At 42.1% G+C, this 14717-nt stretch overlaps 2 protein-coding genes across 7 annotated transcripts in view; both read right to left on the reverse strand.

Moving 5' to 3' along the window:
- Positions 1-2983: 2983 nt before the first annotated feature.
- Positions 2984-6880, reverse strand: wu:fc50b12 (Death domain-containing protein). 2 transcript variants are annotated; one of them, XM_014163773.2, is made up of 3 exons: positions 6396-6880; positions 4048-4211; positions 2984-3420 (listed from the first exon to the last, which is right to left on the reverse strand). In XM_014163773.2, the coding sequence occupies exons 1-3, from the start codon at positions 6414-6416 to the stop codon at positions 3186-3188; spliced, it is 420 nt and encodes a 139-aa protein (XP_014019248.1). In that variant the 5' UTR covers positions 6417-6880; the 3' UTR covers positions 2984-3185. The 2 variants fall into 2 exon arrangements, with proteins under 2 accessions (XP_014019248.1, XP_045560316.1); XM_045704360.1 differs by lacking the exon at positions 6396-6880 and adding an exon at positions 6082-6329.
- Positions 6881-7599: 719 nt separating this feature from the next.
- scel (sciellin) overlaps positions 7600-14717 on the reverse strand; it is a 32620-nt gene continuing 25502 nt past the window's right edge. For 2 of the 5 annotated variants that reach the window (XM_045704359.1, XM_014163769.2), the window contains 8 exons: positions 14646-14696; positions 14325-14384; positions 13705-13761; positions 9721-9771; positions 9521-9592; positions 8732-8849; positions 8338-8440; positions 7600-8153 (listed from right to left, as the gene is read on the reverse strand). In XM_045704359.1, the coding sequence (XP_045560315.1) occupies positions 8137-8153; positions 8338-8440; positions 8732-8849; positions 9521-9592; positions 9721-9771; positions 13705-13761; positions 14325-14384; positions 14646-14696 (529 nt within the window). In that variant the 3' untranslated portion in view covers positions 7600-8136. The remainder of the gene's footprint in view (positions 8154-8337; positions 8441-8731; positions 8850-9520; positions 9593-9720; positions 9772-13704; positions 13762-14324; positions 14385-14645; positions 14697-14717) is intronic. The other 3 variants (XM_014163770.2, XM_014163772.2, XM_014163771.2) reach the window with 3 other exon arrangements.

Below are 14717 nucleotides of genomic sequence, written 5' to 3' on the forward strand. Positions count from 1 at the left end.
CTACATGTACATATTACTTCAACTAACCGGTGCCCCTGCACATTGACTCTGTACCGGTACCCCCTATATATAGCCTCGCTTGTTATTTTATTGCTGCTGTTTAATTATTTGTTGCTTTTATTTTAAATTTTTTACTTAACACTTATTTTTTTAAAGCATTGTTGGTTAAGGGCTTGTAACTAAGCATTTCACTGTAAGATCTACACCTGTTGTATTCGGCGCATGTCACAAATAACGTTTGATTTGATTTGTCACTCCAAGCTCCAACTCTGTGCACTCGTTGGAAAGCCACCTTGTTTACAGTCTCCCCTCTGGATAATTGGAAGCTTCGGGTTTGTATATCTAGTTTCGACTCCCTCATCATCCTGTTTTACCTGAGTAGACAATCCATGTTGGAATCGAGGGTTTTTACCTTGGCTGTGAGTGCCTTGTTCTCTCCTTGAAGCATGAGAATTTCACTCTGACTAAACTCCAAACTCCCCCTCTGCCCTGCTACCTCCTCACACAACTTTTCAAGTGTTGCATGGATTCCAACTAGAGCACTAGCCTCTACCTCAATGGTAAGTAAATCATCCGTGTGTGTAGATGAATCTGTCTTTCTTTTTTTGACGGGTTAGAGTTATTTTGTGAGGTAGCCGGATCTTTCCACGATGGAGTACGTTTTTCCTCCATAGCATAAAGCTGTTAATACTCGTCGATATCCCTCAGGATCTCCTTAGTATCTAGGTTGGCTCAGAACTGCAAGCAGTAGTTACAAATGTTTTCCCACGACGACCGAAGATGTAACAAGGAGCTTGTTCGTGGTTTCCTCTTGGAACTGTGTCACCTGATTCCAGATCCCAGTTGAATCAGTGTTGCAAGCTCGCTAGCGAGCTGGACCCAGTTGATACAAGTTCGCAAGCGATAGCTCAAGACAGACAAATAGGCAAACAGGTGTAGTATGAGTTGAATGCGATTGAAAGAACCTGAACCAACCCTACTTGAAAAATGTATACTGAACAAAAACATAAAAGATCCCAGAAAAGATCAAAAAGCTTATTTCTCTCAAATGTTGTGCACAAATTTGTTTACATCCCTGTTAGAGAGCATTTCTCCTTTGCCAAAATAATCCATCAATTAAACAGCATGATCATTACACAGGTGCACCTTGTGCTGGGGACAAGAAAAAGTTCTCTAAAATGTGCAACAAAACACAATGCTACAGATATTTCACGTTTTGAGAGAGCATGTAATTGCCATGCTGACCGCAGAAATGTCCACCAGAGCTGTTGCTAGAGAAAATGTATGTTCATTTCTCTATCATAAGCCACCTTCAAATCGTTTTAGAGAATTTGGCAGTACGTCCAACCGGCCTCACAACCGCAGGCCACATGTAACCATGCCAGCCTGGACCTCCACATCTGGCTTCTTCACCTGCAGGATCGTCTGTGATCAGCCACTCGGACAGCTGTTGAAAGTCTGTGTTTGCACAACTGAAGAACTTCTGCACAAACTGTCAGAAACCGTCTCATCTGCTTGCTCGTCGTCCTCACCAGGGTCTTGACCTGACTGTAGTTTGGAATCGTAACTCACCTTTGATGGACAATGGCACGCTGGAGAAGTGTGCTCTTCACAGATGAATCCCATTTTCAACTGCAGATGGCAGACATGTGGGCGTCATGTGGGCGAGAAGTTTGCTGATGTTACTGATTACAGTTAGCCTACTTGATGAATAAAGTAGGCTAATCAGTAACCTAATCCTGTGGAATAACTTAATCTGATTACTTTTTGATTACTTTCACTTCTAACACACAGACATATTGTCAAAAGTTTTTAAAACGTGCTCTAAGATAGATTTTTTAAATTTAGTAACATTACTATTTGTCATGGCCTGATCTGTTTCACCTGTCCCTGTGATTGTCTCCACCCCCTCCAGGTGTCGCTTATTTTCCCCAGTGTATTTATCCCTGTGTTTCCTGTCTCCCTGTGCCAGTTCGTCTTGTATGTTTTCCAAGTTACCAGCGGTTTTCCCGTTCGCCTGCTTTTTGCTATTCTCCTTTTTCTAGTCCTGCCGGTTTTGACCCCTGCCTGTTTCTGGACTTTGTACCTGCCTTCCTTGACCATTCTGCCTGCCTTGACCACGAGCCTGTCTGCCACTGTACCTCCTGGACTCTGATCTGGATTTGACCTTTTGCCTGTCCACGACCATTCTCTTGACTAATCCTTTTGGATTATTAAACATTTTAAGACTCCAACCATCTGCCTCCTGTGTCTGCATCTGGGTCTCGCCTTGTGTCATGATAACTATTTCCAAATTGCGAATTGTGTGAGAGCATAAAGGTCCTAAATATAATATAGATTATGTGAATTATAGCCTATGTCTGAAAGCATAGTCAAAGGGCTCCATACTATCATTTAATTTGGGGCATGAGCCAATGATTTGGTTGCACCAACATTTTGTTGCGGTCAGACAATGGAAGAATATGAGTGGCCTAATCATCTTATAAAGTAATTCAAAGTGCTCCATTAACTGTAGTGGATGGTATGATTCTAGAAATAAATTGTCCAAGCAGGAATGCATGATTCCAGATATTTTGATGTGCAACCTAAACCAGTTACTGTCATGAATTTTGGGTTAGACAGTCAGGCAATTGTTCCTTTTATTTACTGTCAAAATAGGGTTCCTGAACTTTAATATTTGTCTACATCTTTTTGGGCAGTAATATCAAATGGGCTTAATTCATTTGGTGCTCATTCAACACCTGAGGAAGTCGTTGGCTAGATCGCTAACTCAAAAGAATTCAGTTGAGCAATTTCACATCCTCAGGAGGAATGGATACTTTGAAGTTTACTACTTGAACCAAGAGAAGCTACCTCTGACCTCGATATGGAGGGCTGGCTATTTATTACAGTAATACTGCAGGTTGCTGGTTTTCTGAATTTTATTTCACCTTTTTATGGTATGTAGTGACAGTGCAGTGTTTTCAAAAAAGACTGAAATCCATTATCTTAAAATCTGTTTATTTGTCTATATTTTTCAAAGACTGTTTTGAATGTGAATTCAATCTGTTATTTGAAGTGGCTGTACAGGCATCCATCTCATCAGTGATAGATCAATAGATGTCTGCCTGTGTGTGTTTGCATGTGCTTAGAGAATATGTGTCCATGTGTTTTCAGGTGTATCAAGGCATATTTTTTCTCATGCCTCAGGTGAATCTGCGGCTGAGGTCATTGATCCGGCGGAGGCCGTCACGGTTCTCGATGGTCCTGTGGACAGTGATGAGGAAGGGGAAGGCGGATGGCAGCTCCACCCTGCGGCTCAATTTCTGGTGGCCCCAGTGGAGGCAGCGCAGCCTCTCAGCCAGGTCGCGGCGCCCGGCACGCTCCAGACCATCCTGCAGCAACTTGGTCTTGTTGGACTTGTCCCAAGATCTCTCATACCTGGGATGGGAGGGAGATACAGGGATAGATTGATAGAGAAATTAGGAATAGAGCGAGGGGAAGAGGGTTTAACATTATGTCTCTGCATTGGAAATTCATATTTTCTATAATCAATTAATGTAATGACTATGTACATTTCAAGTGTTGTTCTTGTGATGTTAGTATCTATGCTGTTGATCATAAATACAACTGTTTTACAGAATAAATCCAGTCATGCCTAATAGCACAAGAATGATCAGTAATCATCTGTCTCTCTTACACACACACTGCTGCCCTCTATTGAGACATAGGCTGAGTTCAACAGGGTACATTACGATATAAACTAATTATGGTATTACCTGTGTGTAGAACAAAGACAATGCCCCTCTGACGTAGAATAAAGATTCATGTCAGATCTTTACAAGACATTTCTTCCATATTACATTAGGTATTCATTCCATGACAGAGGCCCTGTTCGAACCCTCCAAAAATGCATCCCCTTGACCTTTCCTTTCCTAGTCACGGATCTGTATGTGATATGGATAGGTCAAAGGAACCAATCCAGTCATCTTATATCTGTGATTATATCAAGGACAGGAGGAAAGAAGGATGCATTGGAAAGCTATTCAAACGGGGCCCTTCACACACCAGCACTCAAGCATGCTTCTGGCCTGGACCGTCTTCTCTGTGGATGTGGTATGGAACTGATGGACCTCAGTCCTGGAGAAGCCCAGCTCGTAGGCCAGAACAGTCCACTCAAACCCCAGCTCCCTGGAGATCTCCTGGACAGACTTCAGGTTGATCACAGCATCCTAAAAAACACACCAGAGTTGTGTTGTTCAATAGACTCAAAAAGGCGGACTGAAATTGAGTGACCGAAATCTAAAATTGTCCAAACGGTTGTTTTTCATTGCAAAAAGTTTTGCTACGGTGTGCCAGAAGACAAAAACTAAGTGAAGGCTACATTTGTGATTATTTACCTTTGTTTGAACAGGGAGTCCCATTGAGGGATCCCTGTCACAAGGGAGCCCTGCATGCAAACAATTTACAAAATAATATAAATACACAAAATTCAAAACTATCAAATTCCTCAGCAGAGGTCCCCATTCATCATTTTAACCTGCCGGAAATGCACCAATACATCCAGTTGTAGGAAACTGTAGATTGTTCCATACATGGGGTGCAAAGAAACTGATTTACCTAACTCTGAAGAGACTGAAGGGATTTCCAGAGTTGGCCATCCCTGCGACCGGGTATGGTAACTCGTACGTCTAAAGGTTAATAATGATGTTTGGTGAGCGGCAGTTTTTGTAAAAGAGCTTTATAAATACACTAAAACAAAAATATAAACGCAACTTGTAAAGTGTTGGTCCCATGTTTCATGAGCTGAAAAATGCACAAAAAGCTTATCTCAAATTGTGTACACGTCCCAGTTAGTGAGCATTTCTCCTTTGCCAAGATAATCCATCCACCTGTGGCATACCAAGAAGCTAATTAAACAGCATGACCATTACACAGGTGCACCTTGTGCTGGGGGCAATAAACGGCCACTTTAAAATATGCAGTTTTGTCACACAACACAATGCCAAAGATACCTCAAGTTTTGAGGGAGCATGCAATTAGCAGGCTGACTACAGGAATGTCCACCAGAGCTCCTGCCAGAGAATCTAATGTTAATTTCTGTACCATAAGCCGTCTCCAACATATTTTAAAGAATTTGGCAGTACGTCCAAACGGCCTCACAACCGCAGACAATGCGAATTGTGTCATGTGATAAATAAACAGATTGGGGCGGCAGCGTAGCCTAGTGGTTAGAGCGTTGGACTGGTAACCGAAAGGTTGCAAGTTTGAATCCCCGAGCTGAGAAGGTACAAATCTGTCATTCTGCCCCTGAACAAGGCAGTTCACCCACTGTTCCTAGGCCATCATTGAAAAATTTGTTCTTAACTGACTTGCCTAGCAAAAAAAAAAAATGTGGGTGAGCAGTTTGCTGATGTCAACATTGAGAAAAGAGTGCCCCATGGTGGCGGTAGCATAAGCTATGAACAATAAACACAATTGCATTTTATTGATGGCAATTTCAATGCACAGAGATACAGTGATTAGATCCTGAGGCCCGTTGTCATGCCGTCACCATGCCGTCGCCATCACCTCATGTTTCAGCATGATAATGCACGGCCCCATGTTGCAAGGATCTGTACACAATTCCTGGAAGCTAAAAATGTCCCAGTTCTTCCATTGCCTGCATACTCTCCAGACATATCACCCATTGAGCATGTTTGGGATGCTCTGGATCAACTTGTTCCAATTCCCATCAATATCCAGCATCTTCGCACAGCCATTGAAGAGGAGTGGGACAACATTCCACAGGCCACAATCAACAGCCTGATCAACTCTGCGAAGGAGACGTGTTGCAGTCACACCAGATACTGACTGTTTTTTTGATCCACGCCCCTACCTATTTTTTTAAGGTATCTGTGACCAACAGATGCAAGTATATATTCGCAGTCATGTGAAATCCATAGATTAGGGCCTAGTGAATGTATTTCTGATTTCCTAATATGAACTGTAACTGAGTAAAATCTTTGAAATTGTTGCATGTTGCGTTTATATTTTTGTTCAGTATAAAAAGAGAGCAATAAATTGATCTACAGTAAGTTACTTCAAAGAGGGTCGGCCTACTTTCTGGTAAAGAATGCAATGATGAACCTGAACCTGTCGCCCGTAGTAAAACGAAGTGTGCTGGTAAACCGCATCAAACAACTTTAATGAAGATGACCTGGAGAAAAAAAAATGCATTTCCAAGTAGAATATAACTTAATAAATATTTGTATTACATGTTGTGCATTATGAGAGTATAAAGTACTTGTAATAGCTCATGGCTTTTTACAAAAGCCTTATACATGCATAATTTCTAAACCACATTACACAGGTACAGTGCATTTCCTGCTATTTTGCTTTTCTCGACAAACCTTCCAACTTGCTCATTGACTTACCTCTTGTGCTTTACTTGGCATTGTCACGTCTCGGCTCCACACAAGGCACAGCAGCCACACTTTTGTTGATTTGCCAATACAAATTCAAAAAGAATGTTCTTAAATTATTGGGCTATTTTCCCAAAGGAAAGGTACAACATTAATATCTACTCAGTCTTCACCAGCTTATCTGTTTTGCTGTTTTTTCGTACTTTCAACCAAGTCATCAATAGCTACTTGCCTATTTTTGAGACATTTCTGGAAAATAACAATCTAAAATAAAACTGAAAAGGCTCTCTCTTTGCTCATAGCTGTTCAATGGGAATGTTGCCTTAGAGATTCATCAACAACATACAATCCTGTTAAAAATTAAACTTTTTAGCCTCAGTGACTCTGTTCCACCTTATTAATTTCAGAGAATTGGGCCTCCTACCATGTAAACTGTAAGCAGAGGTTCACTCAGATTAGATCAGTACCAACAGTACCAACAGCCAAGATATAGAGCAAAACTATCACAATATGAATTAGAGTTGCGTAATATTGAATTTAAAATGAAACATACGTGTTTCATGTCAGCCCACTGTTGTTTCAAATATATTACCGTTCTTCTCTATCTTTTATTTCATATAAAACAATGCCCCCTGCTGTTGATTTCCAGCATAGAACAAAAAAAGTATTTTGTTTCAGGAATAGGGGTTTCCACAAATGATGGAAAGAGAGACATGACGGAACACATTCAATTCCTTTAAATGTGTAGGACAATGGGCATTATTTTGTAAAGCTTTCATTTACATTGTAAAATGCAGTCATTCCTTTTCAACACAGTGTGTTATAGAAAAAGACTCAACTCCCCTATATGTGCAAATGTTACTTCACTATGCACACCTGTCACCATCACGCGCAGCAGGGAATCATTGGACTCACCTGAACCCCATCATTATTTGATTGCCTCCCCTTTATCTGTCTGCTGCCTCTGTGTTTTCCCCGTGTCTGTATTCATGTCATTGTGTGTTCCTGTCCTGATGCTGTCCTGTCCTGTTCCATGTCTGTTGGTTAAGTTAAATGTCTACTACTCCCTGTACCTGCTTCCTGTCTCCAGAGTCGAGCCTTACATTGGGGTGCGTTCAGTTCGTTTGAGCGTTTGCTAGATTGCGTAACGCTTTGTACTGAGCGGTATGTTTACTCAAAATGCATACAAATACTGTACTTGAAAGAAAACAAACAGTTTTGTGTAACTTCTGTCAATTTTAATAAAGAATGCTTAATTGTTTTGTATTGCACACACAACCAACCCCCGGCCCTAATTATTGCACCATATGGATATCTTACCGTAAGCCTATTTTGGTAGCCTGAATGCCTGTGAAATATGTTGATTATGGAGACAAACAGCTGGCTGAGACAAGTTAAAAAAAAAATGTTTGGCTTACATGCATTTTACTGTGGATGTTTAACCTATCATGATTCAGAGACTGAGTCAATTAATTATAGGTGCCTAAAAGTAAAAAGAACAGAGATAAAAAAAAAAACATGCTTACATATCCCATATAGTATATTCATGCATGAAAACATTAACTGTCAGTGTAGTTTTTATGTAAAAGATTAATATCCTCTCCATTTTATAAACAAGAATTCATACCTAATTCTGAAAAATATGCTATTTTTCAACCTCTATACATGTCACCAAAATGTAATTCAAAACTTAAATCTATTTAAACGGCCATAGAATAAAGACCCCATCTTCATCCGCATGAACTTTGGAGGTTCAACGATGCCATTTTTCTGTAAAATAAAATATGTGTTATCTCACAGTGACCCAACATAGGTTTGGAGATGTTATGCCCCCACAATTTAGCAAATCAATTGAGAGCCAGTAAATTCTGACCCATCATTTATGAAACATGAATACAGTGTATACAGTAAATCAGTATGAGCTCTAGTTGTGTGTTTTTCTAAATGTGCTTACCTCTGGTGACTTCGAAGCAGCGCTCACAGTGGACGGTGCGTCTGTAGACCCACATACTGTCCCCGGCCTTGAGATGGCCCAGGTCACTGCTACACACCTCACACTGAGGACACAGAGACACACAATGTCAGATACTCTCATTAGGCGAAGAAGAAGATCATGATGCATGTGTATTGCCTGTTACATCTCAAGGCAGACACAGAGTCCGATAATCTCAATGAGAAGATGGTTGGCTGTAATCCAATCAATCAATTATTGGATGTAGTGGTGCAAATGTAACATATTTATATCACAATATTGCAGATCTGATAAGAAGACAGAGGCCTCTGTACACACACTCAGGCATGGATACTCAAATATTAGATTATAGTGTTCATATTTCAATAGTGTTTACCTTAAAGCAGGTAGTGTGGCAGTTGATCTTCATATCCTCCAGCACCATCTTGGGGTCAGAACTCATGGGCTTACGGCAGTAAGAGCACAGGTCTCTCTCCAAAACAGTCCTAGAGGGACTGATCATCATCACATGGCTGTATGAGAGCTCATGCATTGACCTCATGTAAGGCCAGACAGCATCAGCGAGGGGAGTTATTTTATCAACACCATCCGCGTCTTTTTATTTGTGGCTAGATAACTATGTCATATGTTCTAACTATGTCTTAGATCTGTTACAACTGTTATATGGAATAATAACCATAAAATAAATGTTTTTGTTTGTACATGTGATGTCTTAATCATGTGCACAGTCATAGAGGAAAACATGGATATAAATAGCACAGTTTGAAAGCATGATGATCATGACATAGGAGATGACGGGATTCTTGAAAATTGGGACAATCCTTGTGCTAACGAAATTAGCCCTGGAGCATTATATTGTGCTATAAAAAAATATATAGTATATATGTTTGAAAATGTGTATTACATATTTAAATAATCTAATGTTAGAATTAAATAATCAAGGCCTTTAAACACTTGTTGGACAGTAAATATAAAAATGTAATGCCTCTTATGGTGTCTGACAGAGTTAACGTAAATCATTTTCTGAAGAAAAAAAATAAGAATTAGGAGGTTGTTCCTTTATATGGTGTAATCGCTAATACTTTGGTTTATTAAAAAAAAAAGTAGAGCTTGTCCCGTCTTTCAGGAATCCCATATGAGATGATATGCATTCCTGCAATCTCACCTTTCAGGAGTAGAATACACCGTCTTGGTGGGTTTTAACATGAGAGAATCGAACAGATCGTCCTCAGCCCGGCTGAAGATGAGAATGGAATCGTTCAAATACAGTTTGTTACATGTATTCTTCAAAATGGATGTCGATGGTGGCCTAGTTCATTTACATGTAAATCACTGCCAGGTAGGAGCCGATTAATACTACCATACCTGCTGTCCTTGTAGGTAGTAGACGTGGTATAGACACTGGTGCTGGTGACACTGGTGTAGTAACATAATATATATTGTCATATAGGTGCACATAAGAAAAATCACAACCATTTACATTTCAGTCATTCAGCAGACGCTCTTATCCAGAGCGACATACAGCTAGTGTATTCATCTTAAGATAGCTAAGTGGGACACCACATATCACAGTCATAGTAAATGTTTTCTCAATAAAGCGGCTATCAGCAAAGTCAGAGATAGTAAGGCAGGGAAAAAGTCAAGTGCAAGAGTTCACAAAAGCCTTTTTTTGGGTGAGGGGGGTTGGGGTGAGATGGGGTGAATTGGGATTATTTAAAATACTCTTTGAAGATGCTTTCGAAAGATGGGCAGGGACTCTGCTGTCCTAGCTTCAGGGGGAAGCTGGTTCCACCATTGGGCTGCCAGGACAGAGAAGAGCTTGGACTGGGCTAAGTGGGAGCTGCCCTCCCATCGGGGTGGGAGGGCCAAGAGACCAGAGACCAGATGGAGTGCTCGGGTTGAGGTGAAGGGTTTGAGCATAGCCTGAAGGTAGGGAGGGGCAGTTCCTCTTGCTGCTCCGTAGACAAGTACTACGATCTTGAGGTGGATGCGAGCTTCGACTGGAAGCCAGTGGAGTGTGAAGAGGAGCAAAGTGACATGGGAGAACTTGGGAAGGTTGAAACACCAGGCGGGCTGCAGTGTTCTGTATAAATTTCATGGGTTTGATGTGGAGTCCAGCGGAGTCCAGCCAACATCGAGTTGTAGTAGTCCAGACGAGAGATGATAAGTGCCTGGACAATTGCCTGGATTAGGACCGGCGCCGTTTCCTGTGTGACGTCGGGTCACACTCAATGGATGTTGTAGCACATGAACCTGCAGGAGCAGGTCACTGCTTTGATTTTTTGAAGAGAAAGACAGGGTGTTGTCCAGGGTCACGCCAAGGTTCTTTGCACTTTGGGAGGGGGACACCGTGGAGTTGTTCACTGTAATGGAGAGGTCTTGAGCGGGAAGGTTGATGTTGAGCTTGAGGTGGTGGGTCAACATCCAAGCTGAGATATATACAGTGGGGGGGGGGGGGAGTATTTGATCCCCTGTTGATTTTGTACGTTTTCCCACTTACAAAGAAATGATCAGTCTATAATTTTGATGGTAGGTTTATATGAACAGTGAGAGACAGAATAACAACAACAAAAAATCCAGAAAAACACATGTCTAAAATGTTATAAATTGATTTGCATTTTAATGAGGGAAATAAGTATTTGACCCCTCTGGAAAACATTACTTAGTACTTGGTGGCAAAACCCTTGTTGACAATCACAGAGGTGAGACGTTTCTTGTAGTTGGCCACCAAGTTTGCACACATCTCAGGAGGGATTTTGTCCCACTCCTCTTTGCAGATCTTCTCCAAGTCATTAAGGTTTCGAGGCAGACGTTTGGCAACTCGAACGTTCAGCTCCCTCTACAGATTTTCTATGGGATTACGGTCTGGAGACTGGCTAGGCCACTCCAGGACCTTAATGTGCTTCTTCTTGAGCCACTCCTTTGTTGCCTTGGCCGTGTGTTTTGGGTCATTGTCATGCTGGAATACCCATCCACGACCCATTTTCAATGCCCTGGCTGAGGGAAGGAGGTTCTCACCCAAGATTTGACAGTACATGGCCCCGCAAATGACGCGGTGAAGTTGTCCTGTCCCCTTAGCAGAAAAACACCCCCAAAGCATAATGTTTCCACCTCCATGTTTGACGGTGGAGATGGTGTTCTTGGGGTCATAGGCAGCATTCCTCCTCCTCCAAACACGGAAAGTTGAGTTGATGCCAAAGAGCTCCATTTTGGTCTCATCTGACCACAACACTTTCACCCAGTTGTCCTCTGAATCATTCAGATGTTCATTGGCAAACTTCAGACGGGCATGTATATGTATTCTTGAGCAAGGGGACCTTGCGGGCGCTGCAGGATTTCAGTCCTTCATGGCGTAGTGTGTTACCAATTGTTTTCTTGGTGACTATGGTCCCAGCTGCCTTGAGATCATTGACAAGATCCTCCCGTGTCGTTCTGGGCTGATTCCTCACCGTTCTCATGATCATTGCAACTCCACGAGGTGAGATCTTGCATGGAGCCCCAGGCCGAGGGATATTGACAGTTCTTTTGTGTTTCTTCCATTTGCGAATAATCGCACCAAATGTTGTCACCTTCTCACCAAGCTGCTTGGTGATGGTCTTGTAGCCCATTCCAACCTTGTGTAGGTCTACAATCCTGTCCCTGACATCCTTGGAGAGCTTTTTGGTCTTGGCCGTGGTGGAGAGTTTGGAATCTGATTGATTGATTGCTTCTGTGGACAGGTGTCTTTTATACAGGTAACAAGCTGTGGTTAGGAGCACTCCCTTTAAGAGTGTGCTCCTAATCTCAGCCTGTTACCTGTATAAAAGACACCTGGGAGCCAGAAATCTTTCTGATTGAGAGGGGGTCAAATCCTTATTTCCCTCATTAAAATGCAAATCAATTTATAACATTTTTGACATGCGTTTTTCTCAATATTTTTGTTGTTATCCTGTCTCTCACTGTTCAAATAAACGTACCATTAAAATTATAGACTGATCATTTCTTTGCCAGTGGGCAAACGTACAAAATCAGCAGGGGATCAAATACTTTTTTCCCCCACTGTATGCTAGGCAGATAGGATGCAATCCAAGAGTGTGCAGAGCCTGAAACACCCAGCCCGGTGTCGAAAGCAGGGGATAGATCTAGGAGGATGAAAACAGAGAGTCAGCTTTGGCAGTGCGGAGAGCCTCCGTGAAGTAAAGAGCAGTCTCGGTTGAGTGACCCGTCTTGAAGCCTGACTGGTTAGGGTTAAAAGACTGTTCTGAGAGAGATAGTGAGAGAGTTGGTCAGAGACAACACTCTCAAGTGTTTTGGAAATAAAAGAAAGGGATGAGTCAAGGGTTGGTTTCTTGAGGAGCGGAGTGACTCGGGCCATTTTGAAGAGGGGTATAAGGATGACTTGAAAGGTACAGCGAGGGACTTCTCCAGACCATCTCTCCAGACATGGTCTGGAGAAGGGAGGAGGGGATGGGGTCGAGCAGGCATGATGTCGGGGGACAGGGCCTCACTAGTTGCAGGATTTCATCTGGAGAGAGACGGGTCAAGGGGTCAAGAGGTCAAGGCATAGGGTAGTTCTGTGTGAGTGGGACCAGTGGACTCAATAGGCTGCATGAATGTGGAGCGGATTTTGTCAACCTTCATTTCAAAGTGGTTGAAAAGTCATCAGCAGAGAGGGAGGAGGGAGGGGGAGGGGTGGAAGGTTAAGGAGGGAGGAGAAGCTGGAAAATAGTTTAATCGGGTTAGAGGCAGAAGCTTGAAATTTAGAATGATAGAAAGTGGCTTTATCAGTGGATAAAGAGGAAGAGCTAGGTAGAGAGGAGGGAGTGAAAGGATGATAGGTCCTCCGGAAAGTTTAGTTTTCCCAAATTTTCGCTCAGCTGCCCACTGCCCTTTTCTGTAAGCTCGCAATGAGTCACTCAGCCACGGAGCAGGAGGGGAGTGCCGAGCCGGCCGGGAGGAGGACAGAGTGAGTCATAGGATGTGGAATAGGAGGAACGTAGGGTCGAAGAGGCAGAATCAGGAGACAGGAGGGAGAAGGATTTAGCAGAAGGGAGAGATGATAGAATAGAAAAGGAGATAGTAGTGGTAGAGGGAGAGCGAAGATTGCAACAGCGCATGAGCATCTGGGTAGGGGCTAAGTGGTTAGGGTTGGAGGAAAAGGAGACAGAAAAGGAAACAAAATAGTGATCAGAGAACTGGAGGGTCGTGAGAGTAGTGGTCGAACAGACTCTAGTAAAATGAGGTCAAGCGTATTTCCTGCCTTGTGAGTGACATTGACTTTGAAACTATGTTTATTGATAAAGATAGATACAATCCCAGGCGTGATGCCATTAATAATTTCATCAGATCAATTTAAAGGGCATTACATACCTGTTGTCTGGCTTGCTGGAGTAGCTTTTACGGGTGTTGGTTGAGGTGTAGTCCTCACTGTGTGAGAGGAAATAGGGTGGGATTGTATGTCATTTTCAAAGTCTTGTGAGGATTTATGGGCTGTGAAACCCGTTTCTGATAGGTTGTGTTCGAGATGATTGCATTGCAGTCTGCGACAGCAGACTTACTGATTTCCAGTACATAATTACCTTTCATCCTAAAAAAAACTCATTATTATTTGTACATCAGTCAGTCTGACACCACCTACTGGACGTAGACGTCAGTTCAACTTCTAATTTTGATTGAAATTTGGTTGAGTTGTCAACTATTGTGCATTCAACAAAACATTTCACCATGTCATTGGATTTAGGTTAAAAGTGGAGAAAAACGAAATGCCCTTATGCCGATGAGTTTTTGCAAATCCATTGAGTGTTCCTCGTGGATTCAATGTCATATAGATTTTTGGGGGTTGAAATGCGATGGAAATAGTGTTGATTGAACCAGTTTTACCCAGTGGTCATTTACCCACATCACAAATTTGATGCTCTCGAGCGTGCCCATATATTAGTCAGGGGCCATTGTACAGAGCATTTTGTAGTACACCATTCTACAACCATTACCTTGGCTTGGAGCTGATGGTGTAGGAAGAGGACCTGGTAGTGGAGACATCGTCACTCCTACTGTAGGAGCAGTTTGGAACGGGAGACAGAACGCAATATTAAGGAAGATGGCATGTGTTATTGTGAAATCTGGCTGAAATGACAACAGAAATCTTATAATTTGATGTCAACTATCGGTCCAATATGCAATCCCTGGAAAGCTATAGTTATGTTGCATGAAGGACAGTAACTGTTGATCATATAAGTTGTAAATACGATATTGTTGAAGACGAATATATCATCATTAACTACTGGTTCTTGTGTAGAGGTTATCATGTTTACCTGGTGATGGTCCTAGTAGTAGAGGTCGGAGATTTCACAGTTTTGACATCCCTAAATGGAAACAAAGATTGG

The sequence above is a fragment of the Salmo salar genome, chromosome ssa21 (genome assembly GCF_905237065.1).
Source record: "Salmo salar chromosome ssa21, Ssal_v3.1, whole genome shotgun sequence".
Taxonomy (NCBI): domain Eukaryota; kingdom Metazoa; phylum Chordata; class Actinopteri; order Salmoniformes; family Salmonidae; genus Salmo; species Salmo salar.